This window comes from Ciona robusta, chromosome 10 (genome assembly GCF_009617815.1).
Source record: "Ciona robusta chromosome 10, ASM961781v2".
Lineage (NCBI taxonomy): Eukaryota > Metazoa > Chordata > Ascidiacea > Phlebobranchia > Cionidae > Ciona > Ciona robusta.
Window position 1 is genome coordinate 1012308 of NC_143244.1, and position 19884 is coordinate 1032191.

At 33.4% G+C, this 19884-nt stretch overlaps 2 protein-coding genes across 12 annotated transcripts; both read right to left on the reverse strand.

Moving 5' to 3' along the window:
• Positions 1–179: 179 nt before the first annotated feature.
• LOC149729307 (uncharacterized) lies at positions 180–4708 on the reverse strand. 6 transcript variants are annotated; one of them, XM_089886185.1, is made up of 11 exons: positions 4409–4708; positions 3647–3701; positions 3220–3582; positions 2911–3099; positions 2445–2669; positions 2114–2138; positions 1857–1885; positions 1162–1214; positions 1043–1100; positions 933–976; positions 190–878 (listed from the first exon to the last, which is right to left on the reverse strand). In XM_089886185.1, exons 1-11 carry the CDS (start codon positions 4409–4411, stop codon positions 777–779), a joined length of 1146 nt encoding a protein of 381 aa, XP_089742311.1. In that variant the 5' UTR covers positions 4412–4708; the 3' UTR covers positions 190–776. The 6 variants fall into 6 exon arrangements, 5 of the variants coding, with proteins under 5 accessions (XP_089742313.1, XP_089742314.1, XP_089742310.1 ...); XM_089886184.1 differs by lacking the exon at positions 3647–3701 and having other exon boundaries at positions 189–878; XM_089886183.1 differs by lacking the exon at positions 4409–4708 and having other exon boundaries at positions 189–878; positions 3647–4090.
• A 455-nt stretch (positions 4709–5163) lies between these two features.
• On the reverse strand, positions 5164–19801 carry LOC149729308 (uncharacterized). Of its 6 annotated transcripts, none has more exons than XM_089886156.1 (20): positions 19047–19801; positions 18853–18984; positions 18633–18684; positions 18205–18255; positions 17150–17230; positions 16439–16759; positions 16089–16277; positions 9675–9805; positions 8762–8903; positions 7784–8083; positions 7458–7724; positions 6562–6708; positions 6432–6508; positions 6107–6374; positions 5957–5978; positions 5855–5880; positions 5667–5719; positions 5528–5591; positions 5423–5466; positions 5164–5369 (listed from the first exon to the last, which is right to left on the reverse strand). In XM_089886156.1, exons 5-20 carry the CDS (start codon positions 17199–17201, stop codon positions 5268–5270), a joined length of 2205 nt encoding a protein of 734 aa, XP_089742282.1. In that variant the 5' UTR covers positions 17202–17230; positions 18205–18255; positions 18633–18684; positions 18853–18984; positions 19047–19801; the 3' UTR covers positions 5164–5267. The 6 variants fall into 6 exon arrangements, with proteins under 6 accessions (XP_089742282.1, XP_089742281.1, XP_089742283.1 ...); XM_089886155.1 differs by having other exon boundaries at positions 17150–18147; XM_089886157.1 differs by lacking the exon at positions 9675–9805 and adding an exon at positions 15701–15831 and having other exon boundaries at positions 17150–18147.
• Positions 19802–19884: the final 83 nt, after the last annotated feature.

Below are 19884 nucleotides of genomic sequence, written 5' to 3' on the forward strand. Positions count from 1 at the left end.
GTGTGAAACTCAATCAGTGCAACCTCAAATTGAACATCGTCAATATTGCCTTAACATTGTGGACGTAAAGACGTATTTAAATGACGTACTAAAAAGTGAATTCAATTCATGCTGTAGTAATATCGTAGGTGACTTCTTTTTATACCGTGGAGTGGCGCGGCAAGATTATTAACATGAGTATCTAATGACACACCAAACACATAATGTGTGAGGTACCTGCTAGCGAGATACCAAAGTAAGCAACTATTTAAGTGTTTTTGGAGGGATGTTTTCTGGCTGTACTTGCTGATCAACGTTACGTCGTGTAAAACCTTGGCGTGATTACCGTTTCTTATTACATAGATTACGATTATTTCAGAGCAACGTTGCTGCATAACAAACTGTATATATTTATACGATTGCTTATAGGCTATACATAATTCGCAACTCATCACAAATTAGATGCAAAACGATACGAATGACTCAATCCCCCATATCCGCCTACATGCACTATAAATAAACCGAATGAACATAAATTTCCATATTACGGTGGCCTATTATAGCGTGTATGTATTGTTCAAAAAGACGAGTGTAATACACGTCAAACTTGTGTAAAAAATACATTAGGCTATTCCATATGTCTGTGACGTACAGCGCGTCGTAATACCCCATTTTGCTTGTAAATGCACTTTAAATAACTTTCCTTTACTGTTCCTTAAACAGAAAGGTTGCTGGTACGGCTCAAAACACACTAAAATAGCAAATAACGGACATATAATAAACCGTCCAGAAATAAATTAACCGAAGTGTTCGTATTGGCTTTCGGTTTGTTGATTGCCCGCCGTATTCTCGTTGTTTCTTCTGACAAAAACTTCATATCCGTCGTTATGTGCTGTTACCTGAACATATGGTATACAATTATTCATACGGCCAAATACATTGGGATAACTTACAACGCTTGGCCCTGCACTTTGTAAATCAGCATAACCTTGCTCGTCTGCTTCAAAATAAAATTTTAAACAACGAACAGTTAAAAACATCGATTATATTCTTTGATTCTTACCTTTCGTAACGTCAACATTATTTTTCAAGTTTTCGTAGTTCGTCGATTGTGTGATATTCTATTAAAACAATAACAATTCTTACGTAATAATGAGGCGTTGGAATTTGAATTTTACTTACAGAAGTAACTTGTTCGTTTTGGTAATGCGACCGCTCTGCTATTTCGGAATAACCTAAAGTAGCAAGGAAAATATGGACAGACGAAGACAGTTAGTTAGTTTATGTCATAAAAAATATACGCGGTAATTATTAAAGTAGCTAAGTAAATAGTTAGGTGGTAAATAACTTGTTAGTTGAATTACTGTTGTTTAATCAAACGTTGTAAGCTTGCTGTTGAGTATACTGTATATTGAATTACTCTGTGGTAAAGACTCACTACGCGACTACGGGAATATATATTACCAGGTCTATCTCAGCATTGCCGTTTCAAATGAAGTTCTACTGAATATGAGGTGCTGTATTATTATTATTACTTTAGTTTGTTTAATGCTCGGTGATGGTAATAAACCACGTATTTAAAACACTATCCAATGCACAAAATTCAAACTATAGGTTTGCGAATAAATGCAACCTATTAGTTCTCGTATGGCGGGGCAATGACGGTCGCTGTAACACTGGTGTTCTGCCCGAACGAATTGCCTAAATAAACGTCACACAAGATCCTTTACCATACACATACTGATATTGTATTGTGGAATATTAAGGCATGGGTACCTCAAAATTATGCGTTCAAAATAATTAGAAACATGTTACTCTTTCTGAAGCCAAGTCTATGTGTGGGCTATAAGAATATTTTTAAACACAAACACTCTTACCATGTTCTTGAGCTTCCATTCCTATATTACTGTAAATAAGGTAGTGCCACTAAATACAGATTTTATAAAGCATATTATAAACCAAAATATCAACCTAAATGAATGTAACTTGCTCACATTACAGGCAATGATTATCATCATAATACTGGTGTTCAATTTCAAACACCTCATGCCTGCTTTTAAATTATAGTGTGTTGTATGTAAACTTTGTAGGAATATATTTGTATGTTAGTCTGTTTACTCTTTTATAAATTTACCTTCTTCCTGTAGCATCACGGTCTCCTGTTTAAAAGTAAGTCATTATATACTTAACATATATATATTACGTGCGTTTTGGCCTAATTAATATCCAGTGCCTCAGATAATGTTGCAAAGCAAATGAATGTTGTAAGCGTTACATGACCGCAAACATGTTCATGTTCGCAACGTTACATACAGGCACGAACTTGTCCCTGGTTACTCATTATGTAATATATTTATGTGATTTGGTAACTTGTCCCCAAATTTTACTTCTGTCCGGGTGTGCCACTGGTGGTAACAATGTTATATGAGGGTATTTTGCTCTGTGATATTTAGAAGTTTACGTACCTAGATTTTTGTTGTTTATTTGCTTCCTTAAACAATAAACCACAGGAATGGTGATCAATATAACAGCCACCACCCCACCAACTGCAGCTCCAATTATAACACCCAAGTTATCTGGTGGTGGGATGGGTGGTGGAGTACCACCAGTTGCGGAAGCTGTTATGGCTTGTACTGTTGTAGATACCAATAGGGCTGTTGAACCATGTGTTGTAGTGCTGCTTTCTGTAACTTTAGTTTAAAATAAGTCACACTGGCTATAAATTTGTACCAAAAGCAGTCAGCACCATAATATTCTATTTTATCCTATTTACAATCTTCATATATATATGTAAAGAAAAAACACACACATATAAAGGCATTGTTACCCTAATTTTGTAAGTCACAATGAGAACAACTCTGGCTATGATTGACATAAATCAAATGTAAATTAAATTAAAAGTACTAAAGCTCACTGATTTAAATTACTGACCAGTCAAACATTGAACCATCTTTTCATTCTCCCACTCTGCTGTAGCAAGGCATTTGGTTGCAGTGTTTCCAGTTGTTCCATCCATGTTAAATAAAGTTGAACCATGGGAACACTGGAAGTTAGCTTGAGTGTTGTAGACACCACTTGATGGGTTGACTGGAACATTGTTGGATGTTGGAGATGGACATTCTGTGGTAAACAACTTGTTACATCCCAATATACTCATATACACAGCACATTACTTTTACTTCATTCTCATCAAGTAAAAGCAAATTAAAAAAGTCTTCAAATGATTTACAAATTTCAAACCTTGAAGTAAAATATTCTGAGCAAAGCAACTTGAAACACCATGAACTAGCTGCAACGTTGATTGATTGAAAGAAGCAGTTAACTTGTTGGTAACACTGAACGCTGTTGTGTAGCAACTACCCTCGTATTGACAAGTTGCTTTGTAACCTGGTACAGGGGTGGCTGGTTGACATGGGTTTGAGCCAAGGCTTGATGTGAATGTGAAGAAAACAATATCTGCCCCTGATGAATCTTGGAAAGACCATGTAAGATCATTTGTTTGTACAGATGGACAGAAATATACTGAGTACAACAGCCCAGTATAATCAAGTGCCCATGTATTTCTTGATGGGGTGACTGTTGGGTTGGAACAAGTTGAAGAAGCTGGAAATATAATTTAAATTAAATACATTTTCATTAACTAGGCATCTTAATCGAAAGTAATTACCTTGAACATGTAAGCTTCCAAATATTACCAACATTAATATTTGGATATTCATTTTCTGATAAAATATACAAAGCAAGGACATTTTTAAACTGGACAAAAAAGTATAATAAATTGATTAATTGAGAACTCAAAACAATGACCAAACAATCTGCAAAACTTTTTTTAAATATCTATAATTGTAAATTAGTCTATAATTGTAAGAAGTGACAACAGCACACAAATAAAGAAATATGAGTGGCATGTGTGCCCACACAATACCACATCACTTCCTTGCTCTTATTATATTTACACCTTGGAATTTAAAATGGTAAATGTTGGTTTGAATCATGGATTCATGGCTGTATGTTTCAGCACAACTTTCTGTGTAACTTGCCACTTTTGTGTGTAATACAACTGATAAATTAACCTATATGGAAAAACTGCTTTAACTGTTGGTCTGTTGGTTATTGTGAATAAAATAGTCATGCAAATTCTAACTAACTTTGACTCTAATAATAGTATGCTGACATCAAATGCCGTTAAGTGTCTTGCCCAAGGACACATACACCCATAATGATAGCAGCGAAGAGCCTTGAACCCATTAACAATGGTTAAAGGCAGGTGCGCTAACCACTTTGCCACGGGCCAGATAATGGTAAAACCCAGTTAAGTAAAATATAATGTGATGAGTTAATGACAGTAAAGCAACCACTGTTAACTAGAAGGTTGTTAAAATAAAATGAGCTCTTTTACTATTACACTTCTTAAACAAAACCTACTTACCATATATTACGATTACACCAAAGGTCCACAGCTTAATGATATTAGTATATGCTGGTGAAATACAATTCATCTTATAACTACATATTTACTACAATAGCAAAATTTACATATAATAATGTATCTGAAATAAAAGTAGATGCTATACCCGTATCTGGAATACAAAATAACAATATTAATCATATCGAGAAAACTTAATTGTCTGCAACAACATCTCAATATGCATACAACCTTAGACTATTTGCAAGTCTTTGTTTACATAAGCATGACATGTGTCAGCCACTAGGCACTATAATTAACATATACTAAGTATAGGCACCAAACTTTATATAGGTGAGGAAATACATTGAAAAACATTACCATAAAACAGATATTTAATCATTGTTTTTAACATTCACTAATTAATGCAGGGTCGAAAATTTCAAGGTCGGTTGGCCTGCCATCCCAGGTTTGGCACTTATGATACTGAATCATGTAAGATTATTACTTGTTTAAACCTGACATGTGACTTCCTTGTATCAATTCCTTAAACAAGTATCCATCAATGGAATGAAGGAAGTAAACCACTTTAGGTGTAACCTTTAACAGAATTACAATATACCCAAAAAATAAATACAAAATAGCTACACTAGATACCATCTAAAACTTTAAATACCACATATATATAATTAATACAAAAAACTGGTAGCTTATGTAAATATGATTTCTCCAACTTTAATTTAATGCTGAACCTGACAGCTAAAAGAATAACAATAAAATATTGCGTCATAAAATATTTAATGTGTGCACAAACACTATACAATGTGAAATAGCCAGAATGTTTCTTAATAAAGGAAGACCTAGCTTATTTAGTACAAAACTTTCAAGCCACATGTTCGTATTGGCTTTCGTTTTGTTGATTGCCCGCCGTATTCTTGCTGTTTCTTCTGATAAAAACTTCGTATCCATCATTTGATGTTGTTACCTGAACATATTTACACAATAACTTAATTATATGGTTAAATTGGAATAACTTACAACGCTTGGCCCCACACCTTGTATATCAACATAACCTCGCTCATCTACATCAAAATAAATGTTTAAGTCAAAGAAAACAATAAAGAAAATAAAATTAAATCTTGCCTCTTGTTACATTGACATTATCCTTTAGATTTTCATAATTCGTTGATTGGGTTGCAGGTATGTTCTAATAGAAAAATAACAATTGAATTACTTTTCTTAATAATATAAAAAAAACAATGTTATAAATGCATTCACTTACATTAGTTACGTGTTCGTTCTGATAAGCTGATAGATTAGCAACTTCATAGTAACCTGAAGAAATAAAAAGAATAGACAACATAGTTATTGTTTTAAACATTGCTTATAAATATGCAGTAAAACTTGATTATCCGGAACATTTATTACTGTCTTGCTTTTTAATAAAATTTGTTGCAAAGTAAATCTTACCATGCTCTGCTTCCATTCCAATGTTACTGCAAATTAAAGTAAATGTTAATATTTTGTTATTAAACTTATTGTATATATTGCACAAGTTAAACTAGTGTTTACCTTCTTCCTGTAACTTCTTTATCTGCAAGAAAACACATGGTCAATATAATTTTATGTTATCTGTAAAGAGAAAAAGGGGAAATTTCTTAACGAAACAATTATTTACTTATTTTATTGATACATTTTGTATTATAATATAAATGTCTTCACCTTGGTGTATTTTATTGATTTGCATCTTTAAACAATAAACCGCAAGAATAATGATCAATATAAAAGCCACCACCCCACCAACGGCAGCTCCGATTATAACACCCAAGTTATCTGGTGGTGGGATGGGTGGTGGAGTACCACCAGTTGCGGGTGTTATTGTTGTTGTAGGTTGTACTTCATTTATCACTGATATATAGAATATGAAAGTATTTTCCAATATTCCATTGTTGATTCTCAGTGTGTAATTCCCACTATCATTGAATGACGGCTGCATTGAATAGAAACATTGAAGCTGGATTATAATTTGTTTTTAACAATTTCAAACCTGGTTTCGAGTAAAAACAAAACCTTGTGATGTTGATGTTTGCGGCTGATTAATTGCATCATTCGTTACCATGGTTCCTAAATACAGAGTGGTTTATATTTTGTAAAGCAGAGGTTTATGGGAGACATACCATCTTTTGTTAAAGTGGTTGTATAAGTAGTTGGGTTAAGTGAGAATGTGATGGTACATGATCTTGGACCAGGTGGGGCAATATACCATGTACATATGTTACTGTGGCTGGTTGTACCATCATTCACTGCAAATCCTTCAGCTGCATCTGGAGATGTAAAAGGTTTTGTTCAACAAACATGGTTTACGCAGAAAGCAAGTTATTGTTTAACATTGCCCGGCGCACTGGCAAAGTGGTTAGCGTGCCTGCCTAGAACCAATAGGTAATGGGTTCAAGGCTCGTTGTTGCTATCATTGAGGGCGTATGTGTCCTTGGACAAGACACTTGATGGCAGTTGCTCCAACCCAGTGGTCACTAATGGGTTGTCCAAAAATCAGCCATATATAAAAATAAAAAAATCTCCAAAAGAATAATCACCCACAAAGTAACATACATGGTAACTCGTAAGCTGGCTCGAGGTGTATCAGCACCCGTGTTATAACTGTCGTTTTCGGACCATGCGAGGATAAAGTATCTTACATTCATTCATTTATGTCCATTGCGTAAAAGTTCTAATGTTTGGCAAATTAAGAAATAGTACTTTCCATAAAATAGAAATCAAGAAATAGAAATTGTTTTATCCATTAAATAGATATCAAAAGAGAAATCAAGAACATACAACAGAGAATAGTAATCAGAAATAATCAGGAAATAGAAATCAAGAAATAGGAATAAATCAAAGATTGAAATAGTATATCAAGTTTTATGACATGGGCTTACATAAATTGCATTATAGTTAAAACATTATTACTAACACCAACAAAAATAAAATTCAAGAAAACAAGTAAGATTCATCACATTATTCCTAAATCAAACATTTCCTTGCAAATGTTACATACGGTAGTAACGGTACTCACAATATACATCAATGTATAAAGATGATGAAAAATTTCCAAAAGCATCGCTTGTGTGACAAGAATATGATCCTGTATCTTCTGGGGATAAATTGTTTATGGTCACATTATCTGATCCGAAGTTTATAATTCCATCTTTCTTCCAAACTATTACTGTGTCCATTTTAATCTGGTTTTGAATTGCACAAGCTAAACTTAAACTTTCTGTTTTGTTTCTTGTAATAGAAGTAGCTGTTGTTGTTGTTCCATCGACCACTATATATGGATCTCCTGTTGAATAATCAATGTAAATGATCAGTTGATTTGACTTTAATCACATTCCAACTTACTAGTTTTAGGTACCACTGTTATGTGTTGAGTAATACTGGTAGTACCACCTCCACAAACACCATTACCAACCGTACATGTGATGGTTGTGGAATTAATAACATTTACATTGTTGATCTCACAAGTGTTTGGTAAACTACCACAATTTGAAGGAGAACAAGTCCAGGTACAAGTTACAGAAGGGTTTCCATTAGCTGAGCAATTCATGGTCAACGTCTCATCTGATCTAAGCAGGTAACCACTGCTTAAATTGATCAACAGATCCGTGAATTTGGTTTCAAACTTTGGATTCGTTGCTGCATCTGGAGCACAAGGTTACTCATCACAACAATTAGAAATTGAACAATTTCAAGAAACATAACAATTCATGTTAAAACTAAATTCTTTTTTACAGTTGATACGTAATCTGCTAATTTGCACTGCTATCCTAATTGGTGGGATAAAAGAAATACTTCATTGCACACTTCATATTGCTAATCACAACTAGTAGAGATGGTAATGTTGATACCAAGTTTAATACCCTAACTAAAAACAACAAACTATTTTATCTGACTGAGTAACTTTTCCAATTTCAATAAATATAAATAATTGAATGTAACTTGCTTTATCATCGCATGGCCCGAGTGCAAGCTTACAACGGATACAACTTTGTTAGTGTTTTTAGACTTGTTTATATGTATGACTGAATTTGGACAACCCATTAATGACCAGTGAGTTTGAACCCATAACCAACGGTTAGCGGCGCATAAGTAATTGTGCCACGGTGCCAGAGTTGACTTTAATAACAAATTCATGCAATTTCACATAACTTCAGCAAACAACTTCTTACACAGAGAGGAAGTAAGTTTTACCATTCAATGAACTTAAACTTTGTTGAAAAATGAAAACAAAACGTTTTAATAAAAAAAGTGTCAATAGCCTATGTTTGTGTTTAGGCAGAACATTTTTGTTAGTCTAGTATTCATATGATCACAACTCACAGTGTATAATCAATGTCTTGCTGTCTCTTCCCAGATTTGTATATTCCTGCATGGCAGTGTAGCTATTTATAGCTCTACATTCCACTATATCTCCATTGTTTGAACTACTCAGTGGATTGCTTGTCCATGTGTTCCCAACCAACTGGAAAAAAACAATTAAATAAATACTAAAGGAAATATTAGTTTTTTATACTTAATATCAACTTTACGATTAGTATAATTGTTTGTATAATTGATGATTTCATATACACCATTAAATACATGCGGCACATACAAATTTCTTTTGGCAACAATTCCTACAAAAACTTGGCAATGCTTTTCTCACAGCTACGAGTGAAAAAAATGTGATTTGCCTTTAAAACGGGTGGTAATAATCTAAATCAGTAGCAGGAGTGGAGCTGCTTCAAATTGACGATGTTTTTGTGTTACATTACTTCACAATCGCCATTGTGATAGAAACAAAGATCGTAGAATATTGCGTGTGCCTGCACCTGCAAGTTTGACGATCTTTCAATACGTTACAACCGCTACTACTGTGTGTATACGTTCAACGTGCTGCGTAACGTGTAATGCGAAAGTTAAACCTAACCAGGGCGAGTTCGGTAATTACCTTATTAGCTTACGTATGATGTAATAAGTAGTTGATATTTGTAACTATGAGTTTGCCTAACCTAGACAATCAAAACTTAGGCGCCTATGGCTAGTACTATTGTGGAGAAACGAGTTTTTTCAGGAATATGTTTAGTGTTCATTGCTCTAACTCAGTGCACCAGCCATACATAAAAAGTCAACTTTGAAGTTACTGGTGACTCAAAAATGGGCATGAGAGGTGACATAAGACACCAATATTTAGGCATATGTCGTTACCACAATACTAGAATACCATTAATTCATTTGCGTTCTTTAACTTTACCATTTGGTTTTGGTTATTGAAATAAACTTCAACTCTGTCCCAAGAAGGGACACCCCCAGATGCAGTACATTGGAATGTAGCAATGTTTCCAGCACAAATGGTATTGTTGCCAATCAATGTAGCAGTTGGTGCTAACGAAATTTGCAAATGTTATTTTATTATAATTGACATTACAGGTAGTGAGGTAATGCTGTGCAACAAATAGTTGCTTGATGTAAACAAAACACATATCTGTGTCTTGTCCATCATTACTTTTCTCTCGAAAATATTAAACAGTAACATTACTTAAATAAATTTGCATCAAATTTAAAAAAATCAACATAAAATGTAGACATTATACAACAGCATTTTAACTTTAAATGCACTACAGACCTCCTACCTGACCAACATTGAACTATATTTTCATTCTCCCACTCTGATGTAGCAAAACATTTGGTTGCAGTGTTTCCAGTTGTTCCATTTAAATAAAATAAACTTAAACCATGGGAACACTGGAAGTTAGCTTGAGTGTTGTAGACACCACTTGATGGGTTGATTGGAACATTGTTAGGTGTTGGAGATGAACATGCTGTAGTAAAGTTTACTACATTATTTTACCTAATTTATTTTAGAGTTATTGATTAAATTTTTTGAACAGGAAGGTAATTACTAAGTCAATCTTTAAAATAAAAAAAACAAATTTGGCAACAGTTTAGTACCATGATGCAACCAGTTTAAACCTAATTTGAGAAATCCAACCTTGAAGTGAAATATTCTGAGCAAAGCAACTTGAACCACCATAAGCTAGATACAACGTTGATTGATGGAAAGAAGAAGTTAATTTGTTGGTAACACTGAACGTTGTTGTGTAGCAACTACCCTTGTATTGGCAAGTTGCATTGTAACCTGGTACATGGGTGGCTGGTTGGCATGGGTTTGAGCCAAAGTTTGTTGTAAATGTAAAAAAAGCAAGAGTTGTCCCTGATAAATCTTGGAAAGACCATGCAAGATCCTGTGGTGATCCAGTTACACAGAAATAGACTGAGTACAACTGCCCAGTATAATCAAGTGCCCATGTATTTCTTGATGGGGTGACTGTTGGGTTGGAACAAGTGGGGGAAGCTGGAAATATATTTATATTAAATACATTTTTAATATACATTTCCATAAACACTATATATTACTCAGAAGTTATTACCTGTAGCACACAAGCTTCCAAATATCACCAGCATTAAAATTGGGTAACTCATTGTAATTGTGTACAGAACCTGCTTTAACTGCAAAAATGTTAGTACAATCCGTTTACATAAAAATGCACTAATAAGCAAATTTTGATTCTCTCCCTCATATCAACTCATAATGCACGACTTGCTAAGTTAACAATTACCAACTACCAATGATTAAACTACTATGAAGCATAGCATGTATTACTCACACTACTCCTACATTACTTCCTTGTTCTCACAAGAGTTAATATTTACTGAGTCATATAATTGACATAATGGAAATGTTGATCTAATTTATTAGCTTTAACTTGCTTAAACAAACCTAATCTGCCACTTGCTTGTCTGTTATTCTCTTGATCTGTTTCTTTCAATAACCCGGTAATAATATTTCTCAATTTCAACAGTTATAGTCAAGAACGCTGCTATTTACACTGTCGAAGTACATAATAAGACTTCTTATTGAATGTAAATTGAAAGCTTCATACAAATGATTAATAAATCTTCATTGAACCTATATTGTATATGTGACCACACGTCAATATGTATATTAGTTTTGCACCCAGTTTCACTTAGTTACCCTAATCATTTACTTAAATAAAAGTGGATTTAGTGAAAGCACCGCTCACACAATATAAAAGAAAAGACTTAAAATAAACTGGGAAATATTAGGTCTAAATTTAAACAAAATTATAATAGAGTAAACATACCCAATAAAAAAATTAAATATACCCCATCAATAAAATGGTAGTAAAAAAAAGGGTTTTTTTTACATAAAAGATATATTATAATATGTGAACATGCTCTAAAATGTGAAATACTCAGAAATTCGAAACTTTCTTAAGCAATGAGAGTCCAGCTCTTATGGTCTAAAACTTTCAAGCCACATGTTTATATTAGCTTTCATTTTGTTGATTTCGCGACATATTCTCATATTTCCTTCCAATAAAGGTTTCGTATCCTTCGTTTGGTGTTGTTACCTGAACATATGGTACAGAATAACTTAATCATACGACCACATTTATTGGCATAACTTACAACGCTTGGCCCAGCACTTTGTAAATCAGCATAACCTTGCTCATCTGCATCAAAATAAATGTTTAAATCAAAGAAAACATTAAAAAAAACTAAACAAAATCTTACCTCTTGTTACATTGACATTGTCCTTCAGATTTTCATAATTCGTTGATTGTGTTGCAGGTATGTTCTAATAGAAAAATAATAATTAAATTAATTCAAATACATTAGTAATAGAAAAGAATCAGTGAGATAAATGCAGTCACTCACATTGGTTACTTGTTCGTTTTGATATGGTGATCGATCAGAAATCTCATAGTAACCTGAAGATATAAACAACCCAACTATTTGTTATGAACAATGAATATAAATAATAAATATATGGTAATACATGAATATTCAAAACTTATATTTACTCAAATAAACGAGAAAGTATTGTGTAGTAAAACATGTAGTAAAATATAATTAATCATCATTTTTTTACTATCTTGCATTTGAATAACCGTTGTTGCAAAGTAAGTCTTACCATGCTCTGCTTCCATACCAATGTTGCTGCAATTTAAAGTAAATGTTAATATTTTGTTATTGTATATATTGCATAAGATAAACTAGTGTTTACCTTCTTCCTGTAACTTCTTTATCTGCAAGAAAAACATGGTCAATATAATTTTACCTTATCTATGAAGAGTAAAAGGGGAAACTTTTAAGTCTTAACCAAATAGTTATTTACTTTACATAATAAAAAATCCAGCGTTCAGATATAAACTGTGGCCATTATGGATTAAATTTAACAAATATTTTATTAATACATGTTGTATTATAATATAAACAACCTCACCTTGGTGTTTTTTATTATTTTGCTTTCTTAAACAATAAACCACAAGAATGATGATCAATATAAAAGCTACCACCCCACCAACTGCAGCTCCGATTATAACACCTAAGTTATCTGGTGGTGGGATGGGTGGTGTTTTTGTAGGTTGCACTTCATTTATCACTGATATATTGAAAGTGAAAGTATTTTCAAATATTCCGTTGTTGATTCTCAATTTATAATTCCCACTATCATTAAATGATGGCTGCAATGAATAGAAACATTGGAGCTGGATTACAATTTGTTTTTAACAATTTCAAACCTGGTTTCGAGTAAAAACTTTGTGATGTTGATGTTTGTGGCTGATTAGTTGCATCATTCGTTACCATGGTCCCTAAATACAGAGTGGTTTATATTTTGTAAAGCAGAGGCTTATGGGAGACAGTGTACAATTTTCCCTTTTTTTTCCCACGACCGCGGCGACCGGCGGTCGGCGTAAATGCGTAAGGAATGTGGAAATATTTTACGCGAAACAAATATTTTAGATTTTTTTTCGTACGCACGTTGTTCCGCGATGCAATGAAAGTTACGCGAAATTAGGGATAATAATACATATTCTGTTTTTAACTTCATAAACCACAAGTTCCACGTGTTTCTAAATATGAAATATTGTTACGTCACAAGTAATATTGTTACGTAGATAATTCTTTTATTGCGTTTATCGGCGTATTAAATGACTGCATTTAACATAACAAGCGGTATTGTGACACCAACCAATTACACGTGGACGTGGTAATCCTGTTTTGCCTTATGGTATTCACTCCTGTCAATAGAGTTACAACTACAAAAACGGTAGAGTAACAGTAAAAATGTAACGTTTTTAAAGAAAATTTAGATAAAAAAAATTATCAACGATAGACGTCGACCATTGTAGCCATTAAAGCAGTGGTTGCTTTACGCGGGTATGAAGTATTCACAAACTATCTATAGTCTATACTTTAATGCGCGCATGTGAAAAGGCAAATATCCAAACTGTTTTTAGGCAAATGCAGGCTAAATAATCAAGGGGACAATCGCTATTATGACGCAAATAATGAGCGTGTGAATTGCTATTATGTTGTAATCAATTACCAGGTCAAACAATCGCTATTATGATGCAATAAATCCACGTGTGAATCCATACTATTTTGTAATAAATATGCTGCTTGGCTAAGAAAATATACAGCAGTGAACATATTTAGGTTGTTTATTACAGCCTGTTACCATGTTAAATTGGCAAATAACACTTATTTTACACGCAGCCATGAAAAAAGCAGTGCCAAGTTTGTATTGCGAATTCCCGCCGAAAAATTAGTAAATGGTCAGGTGACTTTTTTTGAAACATTCACAAGTCTATTAGTTTAGTATGTGGTACGAGAATGCTGCATGAACCAAAAAATGGTACGGGAATAGAATTTGGGAACCACTGCATTTTAAAGCATATTTTAGCTCAGTTCAAACAGCAAAGGCTGAAAAAAATCGCCACTAGAAAGACCTTTCCCACCAACAATCAATGGGTATATTTCTTGAAAGTCTATTTTTTGCTAACACGAGTTTGGTTTACTCTCTCTATTACTACATTAGAATTTAGATTAACAATCAATATTGCTGCTAAACAGACGAGGATTTTTCGCTGTATCGCATTCTAAACAATGCGGGCCGCAACAATCTGTTTTTAACTGCAAGCGTGTTTTAACAACTGTTGTTTTATCGCTATATCCTGCCTTCTCGTTTAAAATATTTCTAAATCTTCGCTACTGTAATCGAAGAGACAAATAAAAAAAGTAAATATATTCAACAAAGATCTGTTCTAGAAGTAGCGCTGTTTAATATTTCATTTACAATATTTTCCCCAGCCAAGCAGCATATTCATTACGAAATAGTAAGGATTCACACGTGGATTCATTGCATTATAATAGTGATTGTTTGACCTGGCAATTGATTACGACATAATAGCAATTCACACGTTGATTATTTGCGTCATACTAGCGATTGTCCTCTCAATTATTTAGCCTGCAGGTGCTTAAAACAGATTGAATACTTGTGTTTTCCCTTAAGCGAATTAAAGTATAGATGGTTTGCAAAAATCCCGTCTGCCATTGGCTAATCTAAAGGATTGTCTCGTCTACGATGAATAATTCTTACGCATGTGAACGCAGCAAGCATGTAAATAAACCACCTAAAAATTGGCAAATATCATTAAAAAACCGACGTCTATGCTCTCGTGTATATGGTTCGTTTTCTTATATCGTTTATAAAAAAACGTCTTGCGTAGAGTACAAACAGCATGATAAAACTATTACAAACTACGCATGCCGTTTAACTTTATAACTCAATAACTGATTAGCTGAATCACTGATTAGTGATTATGTCAGCGAACCATCGTACGAATGCACACAGTATTTACAAAAGTCGTAATTTTCGCGGAAATACGTGACGTCATAATTTGCGGTTGGCGGAAATTGAAAAAAAAAATAGAACACTGATGGGAGACTTACCATCCTTTGTTAAAGTGGTTGTATGAGTAGTTGGGTTAAGTGAGAATGTGATGGTACATGATCTTGGACCAGGTGGGGCAATATACCATGTACATATGTTACTGTGGCTGGTTGTACCATCATTCACTGCAAATCCTTCAGCTGCATCTGGAGATGTGAGAACAAATTTGTTAATAGGTAAAATGCATACAACATATTAAAGATTTAAAGTAAAGTTAGACAACAATATGGGAAACAGTAATTTCATATGATTACGACTCACAGTGTATAATCAATGTCTTGCTGTCTCTTCCCAAGTTTGTATATGCCTGCATGGCAGTGTAACTATTTATAGCTCTACATTCCACTATATCTCCATTGTTTGAACTACTCAGTGGATTGCTTGTCCATGTGTTCCCAACCAACTGGTGGAAACAATTAAATAAATACCAGCTTAATATTTTACTTCAATTTTACCGTTTGTTTCTGTTGATTAAAATAAATTTCAACTCTGTCCAAAGAAGGGACGCCCCCAGATGCATTACATTGGAATGTAGCAATGTTTCCAGCACAAATGGTATTGTTGCCAATCAATGTAGCACTTGGTGCTGTAAAAAATAAATGTATTTTATGTAGATGAAACATTTAATATAAAAAGATATAAATTCAAATTAAATGCAAACAATATGAAAATACTAACATTTTGTTTGGACGATGAAACAAGTAACAGATCAAGACTCAGAACTAATTGTAACATTATGCACCGAAAAATGCATAGCGAAGCATTACAAGAAATATTTTCTATTTTCCTTTGCACAAATTGATCCATGAGCAGCCCTACTTATATACACAGCAGACCATCCACCTGACCAACATTGAACTATATTTTCATTCTCCCACTCTGCTGTAGCAAGGCATTTGGTTGCAGTGTTTCCAGCTGTTCCATCCATGTTAAACAAAGTTGAACCATGAGAACACTGGAAGTTAGCTTGATCGTTGTAGTCACCACTTGATGGGTTGACTGGAACATTGTTGCGTGTTGGAGATGAACATGCTATATAATAACAAAGAAAAATACTAAACTTTTTTTAGTTTTATATTTAAACAAGTTAGTATTTAACAATCTTACAGGTTCATAGCCTACTGAATTAGCTTGAAAATATATGTTACTTTAACTATATAAACCCACAGTGAAGCAAAATATATGTACTTCACCTTGTATAATCACAGTAAGAAATGAAACTATTGTTGTGTCGCAGTCAACAGTTACGTTGAAACTAGCATTGATAGCTTGAATGAATCGTAGTTGTGATGTCACAGTCCCACCATTGTCTGTACAAGTAACTGCTACTTCAGCATTGCTAGGTGTCAAGCAAGGACCAAAGTTTTTGCTATAAAAGGACTGCACTTTGCTTCCATAAGTCCATACACATGTATCATAGATTGTTGTTGATATTGTTGTTGATATCTTAAGGTTGCTTATACCAAGTGCTCTTGTTGCAGTGTTACCAGGTGCTGGTAGATTGATGACATCACCTGGTATTAACATTTTAATTTAAAAACATTTCTACATCAATTTGTTATTTTCCTATTAATATTGTATTAGTAACATTATTTGTATGAATCACATAACTTAAATGACTTTTCAGGAATATATAAATACAGACACAGTTTAGACTTGAATGGCAGTTTGTAATTGTGTATTTTAACCCACATGTTTAAGAAATTTTTACCATTTATAAATTAAAGACACAAAGAAATTCAAAAACATCAGGATACAGAAAAAAGAGACCCATAAACACAAAATACACTGACCCAACTCCCCATCCTAGTTTAGTGTTCATGTTAATTCCTGTGGGAAACGCTAAAATAAATTTAAAGAAGAAACATATTTATAAACATTGTATATTGTTTAAAAGTAATTACCTGTAGCAACCAAGCTTCCAAATATCATCAGCATTATTGTTTGGATACTCATTGTAATTGTGTACAAAATCTACACTTTAACTGCAAAAATGTTAGTGCAATCCTGTTAGTTTTAAATAAAAATGCAATATTAAGCAAATTTGATTCTCTCCCTCACATCAACTCATAATGCACGACTTGCTAATGTAACAATTACCAACTACCAATGATTAAACTACTACTAAGCATAGCATGTATTACTCACACTACTCCTTTTTCAAATAATGGAAGTGTTGATCTAATTCATTATGTTTAACTTGCTTAAACAAACATAATCTGCCGCATACCTGTTATTTTCTAAATCTGTTTTTTTGAATTTTATAATTTTAACAGTTAAGCCAACATACACAAACATATACACTGCCTTAGTACATATATTTCAACCTAAATTAAAAGCTTTGAGTCAATGATTAATAAAGCGCCATTGAACACATGTTGTTTGACCATACATACATAATGCATATATACCTTGCACCTAATTTAATTCAGCTATTCCAATTACTCAATTAAAGAAGAGTTAATTTAGTATGAGCTAGGTACCCTTCAACACAAAAGCAAAGACGTAAAATGAACTGGGGAATATGTATACATTGGGTCTAAATTAAGTTATAATATGCCCAATAAAAATAATGCTTCTTATTAAAATGATATTAAAAAGAACAATAATATTAAATGCTTACATAATAGATAGAATGTGTGCACAAACACTATAAAATGGAAAATAGTCAGAATTTTTCCCAATAAAAAAATAGGCCCAGCTCCTATATTATTGGTTTTCACTTTGATGAGGATTGTCTTGCCGCATTCTTCTATTTCCTTTCAATAAAAGTTTAGTATCCATCGTTTGATGTTCTCACCCGAACATGTTGTACATAATAACTTAATAATACGTCTAAATATATTGGGATAACTTACAACGCTTGGTTCTGCACTTTGTATATGAGCATAACCTTGCTCATCTGTAGTAAGGTCAAGGTCAGATTAGAGGAAACCAATGAATAAAAGTCAATTCTTACCTCTTGTTACATTGACATTGTTCTTCAGATTTTCATAACTTGTTGAAATCTCTGTAAAAATATTAAATCAGCCTTTTATTTAACAAGTGGTGTTGGAATTATTAATAAAATATTATTTTTATCATTATTCTCAGTAAAGCTTGTTATAGTAATTGTTATAGACAAACAGTCAAGAAACTGTTTAAACAAAGTGGTAGGTTGAGTACACATTAAACATCTGAATGTTTAACCTCGTAACAGATATATAACTTCCTGTGTGAATAGCAAACAATATATACAAACATTGCAACCACTTTCATTTTGAAATTATACATTTAAACTACACACCTTTTTTCATTTTTCAGAAATCTCATCTATTTTTTTAATATTTTAGAAATTGTCTTTACTGCATAACCTGTGTGAAATGATTAAAATAAAACACTTTTTACCACAATAGGTTGGCTGGTATGGTTGCGTTTGGTCGGTTCAACTCCATATAATCTGTAATATATACACTTGGATAAACTATTATATTACAAATATGTTTATGATCAGAAGAATCGCAATTATTGAACCAAGAACTGCCCCAACAATAGTAGCTGTGGTATCTTTAGGAACTACAATAGCAATGAATATATTAACTTATACAGCAAATTAATATTTCCCGACCATTTTTCTTCAAAATGGCAGAATGTGTGACTGGGTTTAGTGAGAATGAGATGTTACAATATTGTGGCCCAGCAGTTCCCCATTTACATAAGGTGCCCAAGCCATTGGTGATTTGAAACTGTTCTGCAGGATCTGTACATAACAACAACTTTTGTTAAATACCAATTTAATGAAAATGAATGAATGTAACTTACTTTATCCTCGCGTGGCTGGAAAACGACAGTCGTTATCACACGGGTTTAACACCTCGTGCCAGCTTACGAGTTACCATGTATGTTACTTGGTGGGTGATTATTTTTATGTATAGCTGATAATTTGGACAACCCATTAGTGGCCACTGGGTTGGAGCAATTGCAGTTAAAACGCCCACAATGGTAGAAGCGACGAGCCTTGAACCCATTACCTAATGGTTACAGGCGGGCGCGCTAACCACTACGCCACGGCGCCGGGGATTTAACTGTATTGTTAGATAACAATGCAATTGCCTGACAAACCTACAAGCTACATAATTAAGTCATAATTAAACTTTTCTGTTTTTTTGTGATAGAAATGGTTGTTGTTGTTGCATCAACCACCATGTATGAGTCTTCTAGTAAATAGTCAGTGGAAACAAGAGATCAAAGCTCTAATGAATGATCACGTATTAAACTATTTAGCATAATTTCAATTCACCCTACAACAACCAGCTAAGCAGCCTAAGCTAGATCAAAAACAAATCAGAAGTAACTAACAAAGCGGGTTTCAGTCGCCATTGGTGACTGTGGAGCAGTAGGTAGAATGCATTTATACATGTACTATAACTCGTGATACTTATGAATGTATGAGCATTGAGTGATTGGTAAAAAACATAAATATGCTTTTTACAACTTCTGTACCATGTGTTGCCTTGTTTTTTTTGGGGGAATTAAAATAACGTAAGGAGGTGTTTAAACAGAACAACCATGATATAACGACTGCAGTTTGCGCGGATAAAGCAAGTTACATTCATTCATTCAGTATCTAAAAAATTAATTGCCACCTGGTCACATACGT